At 41.5% G+C, this 6,746-nt stretch overlaps 1 protein-coding gene and 1 long non-coding RNA gene across 2 annotated transcripts; both read right to left on the reverse strand.

Annotated features, from left to right (window-relative positions):
• Positions 1 to 3,783: 3,783 nt before the first annotated feature.
• LOC121746697 lies at positions 3,784 to 5,665 on the reverse strand. The gene is made up of 3 exons (XR_006039064.1): positions 5,471 to 5,665; positions 4,507 to 4,683; positions 3,784 to 4,229 (listed from the first exon to the last, which is right to left on the reverse strand). It is a non-coding gene; the product is annotated as an uncharacterized LOC121746697 (long non-coding RNA).
• Positions 5,666 to 6,089: 424 nt separating this feature from the next.
• Positions 6,090 to 6,530, reverse strand: LOC121749192 (oleosin H2-like). Its single transcript, XM_042143782.1, has one exon. The coding sequence runs from the start codon at positions 6,528 to 6,530 to the stop codon at positions 6,090 to 6,092; it is 441 nt and encodes a 146-aa protein (XP_041999716.1).
• Positions 6,531 to 6,746: the final 216 nt, after the last annotated feature.

Below are 6,746 nucleotides of genomic sequence, written 5' to 3' on the forward strand. Positions count from 1 at the left end.
AATGAATCATTGGTGAATGTTATGTGTGATTAGGAAAGCATGGTGGTAATCTCGTTTTTGAAGCATGAATATGTGTTTGAAGCGTGAATACGTATGTGTGAAAGTATGATAGACGAACTAGGGTTTGTGAATGTTGAACATGAAAACTGTTGTGTTCGGACAGTAGGTTCCGACCAGTTTTTGACTGATCAAACGATCTTATTTTGACGTGAATTTTTAACTGGATGAAGTTTTAGATGTCTTCTGTGTTGTATCAAAATTTCAGCTTCTTTTAATAACGGATGAATTTATAGCAAATTTTTCAATTGAACTACGCGGTCCTGTCAGAAATTGTGTTCCGACCAGTGAGTTTCATTTTTGTTTTGACTGATCAAACGATATGATTTTGGTGTCAAATTTTAACTGGATGAACCTTGATATGTCTACTGGGTGGTGACCAAATTTTAGCTTCATATGATGTCGGGCGGAATTTTAATGATTTTTACAAAACGACTGCGCTGTTCTGCCAGATTCTGGTTTTGTTGAAATAAGATTTGTTGATAAGTTTTGAGTGAATTACATGATATATGTGTGAATAAGGAACGCATCCTATGATGTGGCTATGTGTTGCACGTTGTTGTATGCTAGAGTGTTCGTTTCGTTTATGTTGGTGAACGTTTGGGATGTGCAATATGAGAAAAACGATGAAAGGAACGATAGGGCATGCATAATGAATGTATTGATGGAAAGACTGACTGTGTTATAGTGTTGACAAGGGTTGTTGTGCGTACGTGGGTACCAAGAGCAAAGGTCGCATTAAAGTTGTGAATTGTGTGTATAAGCAAGCGAGGTAGGCTTTCTTTTACTAAACTCTTTTACTTTTTCAAAAGTATGATTACGGAGTTATAATGGTGGTTTAAAGTGTTATGTCATGCCATGATTGTTTTGATGTTGAGATTGTTGTCTGATGCCTAGTTCGTTTGAGCTTGCTCCGTTAGGCTATAGGGCTATGTGTGAAATGAATTCGGGTCTGAGTATGGCCGCAAACCCCATCAGGCTGTGTACACCGGTGGGATCGGGAGCCGTCCTTGCTAGTCGGCCGGTCTCGTGGGCGAATAGTGTGGCCACACTTTTATCGCACTGTAGAAAGATGATGTGATTGTTGGATTGTTGAGAAAGTAGGGAGATTGATTGTCTGGCCAGACTATGAAACTGTTTTTGTGATACTCGATGATATTTCTTTTTTAAATGTAAAACTCAAGTTCACTGTGGTATGGATGACATAACTGTTATAAAATGTTTTCGGCATGAGCCCACTGAGTATACCAAGTACTCAGCCCGACATATGTTTTCCCTATGTGCAGGTTGAGCGGGATGTTGCGGCAGATGTTGAGTCGAGCCTTAACATTTCCCAGATGCGTCGTGTCTTCATACATGGGCTTCATCCTATGACTCTCTATAGATACTTGATTTCCGCTGCCTTATTTGAAACTATTTTTTTTCAGCCTTCCGCATTACTCTATACAGTTTTATGCCACTAAGTACTTTGAGACTCTTATCCGCTGCTTAACCATTTTGTAGACAAAACACTTTCTCTTGAAGTTAATTGAGTTTTCATATTAAATGTTGTTCTTTATCGTTTCCCCATAGTCACGAGTTCCCCGTCTTTGCTATCCTTAGTAAGGGCGGTCGTGACAGTTTCATCCGGTCGGTAGTTCGTCCTCCCGGGGGCGTACTCTTCATTCGTTTCCGGAGGTGGCACCTTGTACGCCCAGTGCCAGTTCCGCTTCTTTCTGGTGGCGGCGCGGCGAGTTGGAGACGACTCCATGTCAGACATACCGTACGAATCCGTACTGAATTCGGGATCATACTGCGTGTTGGAATTACGGCCGATATTCGTCAGGGTCTGTACCCAGCCAACGTGCACCACCCCCAAGCATCAGACTATTCGGACTTGGGTATTTACCAGAATCCATTTTATAGTGTAATTTTTTTTTTCTTTTTTAAAGGAGGATCAACGATGGTTCCCCATCTACCCCCCGAAGTGACTCGAACCCCCAGCCTAACGGTCGGAGGTGAAGCGTCTTACCACCGAGCTACGCTTCGTTGTCGGGTTGGGAAGGAACGAGTCTGTATAACCAACCTCCCCCAAGCACGGGTCCAGGCGACGCCATGAACAGGCTACCTCCCCCAGCGCCTGGGTCCAGGCCAGTGACTCAAGAACCCCCAGGGGAAATTAATCCCCAAGATGCGCCATCAGGGGTCGAACACGTGACCTCCAGGATGGCGCGGTATCCTTACCCGTCAACCACTTGAGCTAAGGGGTTTGGATCATTTTATAGTGTAATTTGAGTGTGGAAAAGTGAATGGAAAGGTTACAAATGAAGGTGGGGTAGGGGTATTTATATAAATAAATTTTTCAGAATTAAAAAAAACGTGTTGCATCGTTCGCGCCATCGTCCGCGTTGCCCATCGCCCACAATGGGCGGACGATGGCGCGGACGATGTCCTATCGTCCGCGTATCATCCGCGGACGATGCATCGAGCATCGTCCGCGCACCCACAACTCGGGCGGCCTATCGTCCGCCCCATTGCGGATGCTCTTATATGTTTTATAGGAAAATGTCAAAATTAACTATATAGTTCATTGTAAATCATGTTTTTCACCTTCAGATTTTTAATCTCTTTCTTTACTCAATCATTAGTATCTATATTCGTTGTACAAAATTAACAAAAAAAATTAACAAAAACTTACGATTATGCTTGTCAGTTTTTTTTTTCCACCTGATTGGATGGGTGGAATATAACTTGCGAGGGTAAAAGAGTTGAAATTATTTACTGATGGAATGAAGTGGAACACATACTTATGGGGTGTATGACATGCCTCAGAAAATGAACTGTGAGTTTGTATGTATCACTACGTTATAACTGCTTGAATCCATATGCCTACTTTTAGCAAATTGCCAATTGACTAAGAGTGCCCACAATGGTGGCCCTTGGCCCGGCCATCAAATATGGCTCTCCTGGGCTCTCCACAATAGTAAATAACAAGGGCAACGAAATGTGGCCCGCTCCAAAATAAAAATTAATTTGTTTGCTTTATTTAATGATATTTTTTAATTTAACTACAATAAATTTTATTAGACTATAATTTATGATATTTATACAACGAAATTTTTCTAGTTTAAATAGATTGAATTGGGATTGGGGTAGAAAATTTGGGGTAGATTGGAAGTTGAATTGAAATAGATTGGAAAGATCGGAAAGATCGGTGTTTGAATTGGGGTAGAAAAATGGAGGGAAAATGGTGTTTATTTATAAAAAGAAGCAAAAAAAAAAAAAAAATTCAGTGGCCGGGCCGCGGCTCTCGGCCCTCTGCAGTGGTGGGCCGCGGCGCACACGGCTGAGCCACGTGAGGGCCGCGGCTCCCTCTCGGCTCTCGGCTCCCAGCCGCCTGTCGTGGCGCTCTGCAGTGGGGGCCGCGCACCCGAGCCACTGGCTGCGGCTCCCCCACTGTGGACACTCTAAGTGTGCAGTACAATTTTATTTTCCTTATGAGGATCAAGATTAAAAACAAAGCTATCATTCGTGGCTCGGGTGCGCGGCCCCCACTGTGGACACTCTAAGTGTGCAGTACAATTTTATTTTCCTTAAGAGGATCAAGAATAAAAACAAAGCTATCATTCGTTTGGGCAACAAGAACACCAGTTTGGAGGAAGCAAGAAGCAAGGACATGCTTTTATGTCAACAAATAAAGTACATTAAAAAAGAAATAGTATAATTAAAAAACTAAGATCATTGTGCTAATAAACAATAAACTTTGATGCTCCATTCTGTTGTATGATATGTTAAGAGAGTTGTTACCGTATCAATAAAGGTTCCAGAACAAGAAACACATGATCAAGTAAGAAAATGTGCCTAGTAAGCTTTGCAGCATTTCCATGCTTGATGCAGCTCATGTATGAATTGTAATCCCCACCGTTGTGTATACACACACAGCCAATGCTAATTTCAATCTTCACAATCAACCTTTGGGTCTTTCTTGTACCATGGGAGCTCGATATCCACAGAGAAACACGGCGGAGATTGATTATGTGCACGACAGCGGCAGATGGTCTTACTGAATTGTTGCTGAGTGAAGTCGAGAGTTGTAAGATCAGGCATGCTTGAACAACTTCATGCTCAGCCAATGAAAATACACCGCAACAAAAAGGATTGGAAGTGTCATGGGAATCAAGAAGCAATAATACCTGGACAACCACGTAACTTGTTGAGGTTAGCAGTATGAATATTAGAGTCACGATGTGATTGGAGCTAAATTTTACTGTTTCAATAAGATGAAGATAATTTGCACCCAAAAAACACATTCAAATTTCCCATTCAATGAAGCATGCCAATGCATACAACAGGATTAATTCTAACTGAATTCAAATCAATAGACTAAGAAAGTGGCCACCACTTCTAAGAGTGTTACAAGTAACAATTATGAACAATGAAATACAGGAATTTTGATTAAAAGAGAAATACCAGTCATTTTGTATGGCACGGATGATAACATTATGAGATGGAGGCTGAAGCTTAGATATAACAGTAGCATAGAGGAAACTTGTGAAAGAAAAGGCTCCAATGATAAGGAACAACCAACCCCAGATGATTCTCCCATTAGAAGCTACAAACTTCTCCAGTGCTAACATTTTTTGCAAGCTGCATGAGAGAAACATATGAAACTTGCAAAGCTGACATTATTTAAGACTTAATCAGTGGTTTGACTGCACAGCATATATACCACCATTGAACAGTTCAAGAGAGTAGTACGAATTTTCTAAGAGGTTCTTTGTCTTTGGGGGAAAACAAGTCAGCAACTGAAATTAATATCTGAAACATGAAACTCCCAAACACCAAAAAGCATCCTTATTGACTAACACATTTGCTTAATGTGGAGATTCAAACATGAAACTGAACAATACAAAATTACTACTACTAATAATTATCGTATGATTCCTTTGCTGGTGGAAATTATAGTTGCAAGTGGATATCACAGCAAATATGCAAAGATTAGGAAGCTGGTTTAAATCAAAACCAGAGACCTATGCTCTAAAAATCCTCAAATCTATTCAATTGATCTGAAATGTTTGATTAAGTATTCACATAAAAAAATTGGAGTGTTCCCAACCTAACCATATAATAACATTTTCAATCATTCACAGAAATATCTAAAATTTGAGCTGCCATCTATACTCACAACAACTTAGTTCATATTTGACGACCAGATAAGGATCAATAGTCAAAACAAATTTTTTTGAGAATGGCATAAGAACTTTAGCTAGAAGAACCTCTTAAACATAAATGGTAAAATTAAGTCAAATCCGCTCTCACAATTCAACTCCAGAGTTGCAGGATGGAATAAAAAAATCGAATCAGAATTGCGGATTGAGACGTGGAAATATATAAAATACTAATACAAATTGTGGAAAATTAGGGAAAATTATACCTTCAACCTGAATGTGAACTCGAACGACACAAGAAGGAAAGCGAGTTAATAGAGAGAGAGAGAGAGAGTGAGAGATCCGACGGCGGAGTATCAGGGATGGTGGCAGCGGCCGCAGAACATAGAAGCTACCGGCGGAAACGGTGGAGCGCAAAGAACTAGAGATTGCTTGAGTTATGAGAAAGGGAATTAATTGCTTTCAAATGATTCGGGTCTGGTTTTCGGGTCTGGCAATCCTTCATATATTATGGATCTTAAAATTTCTTAGTCGGTTGAAATTGGGCCTTATCTTCACTTTATTGGGCTACAATAAATGTTGTTTATTAATTTGAGTTAGAAAAAAAGAGCTAGGTAAAATGATTAATACCACTGAATCAGAAGTCAATGCACGAAATTAGATTTTATCTGTGCTTATTTGTGTCCTTCACAACTCGTATTTTTGAATTTGTTTTTGCTTATTGTGTTTGACATACATGTTCAATTCAATAGAATCACATAGCAAAATTAGCCAGACAGTTGCAACTCAAATATAGAGCGAAATTATAACTATTGGAATAACTCTTCACAAAACTGATCGTGCCAACATTAATGGGCCCGGGCCCAAATAACTAGTCCACTTCCCTCAAGACCATGCGGTAGCTTGGGCCTTTTGGCCCACCTCCCTTACACTCTGGCCCACATGGCTCGCCGCGTCCCCTACGCGCCGCCTGGCTTGCTCGAACTGCTCCGGCCAGCTCGCCCTCATCTTTCTAAAGTAAGTAACGATCCACATGAACGACGAGAGCGCCGTGATGCCGAAAACCCCGGAGGTCAAGAACCCGACTACTGCGAGGGCGAGAGTGATGACGGCCGGGACAATAATGGGGCTGAAGAGGAGGAAGAGCGGGGCGGAGACGGCGATGCAGAAGAGGGTGCTGGTGAGGATGAGGACGGAGAGGCTGAGGAGGATGCTGCCGAATGGGAAGAGAATGGCGACGGCGAGTCCTTGGGAGGTGGAGGGGACGTTGTCGGGGAGGTAGCTCTTCACGGCGTCCGTGGGACCCTGGTGGTGGTGCTCCGCCATGGCGACAGTGGTTGGGCGGTAGAGGGGAGAGTGTGATGAAGTGTTGAATGGTATGAAGTGTGATTCATTAAATTTTAAATAGGATTGAATTGGGACACGTGGATTATGGAGTGACAGATGTTTCACTTTGAGGAGAACAAAACATGCGGATTTACATGACAAATGATAGCATTATATTTTAGGATACAAACAAACAAACAAACAAACATATCTTAA

This window comes from Salvia splendens, chromosome 9 (genome assembly GCF_004379255.2).
Source record: "Salvia splendens isolate huo1 chromosome 9, SspV2, whole genome shotgun sequence".
NCBI lineage: Eukaryota > Viridiplantae > Streptophyta > Magnoliopsida > Lamiales > Lamiaceae > Salvia > Salvia splendens.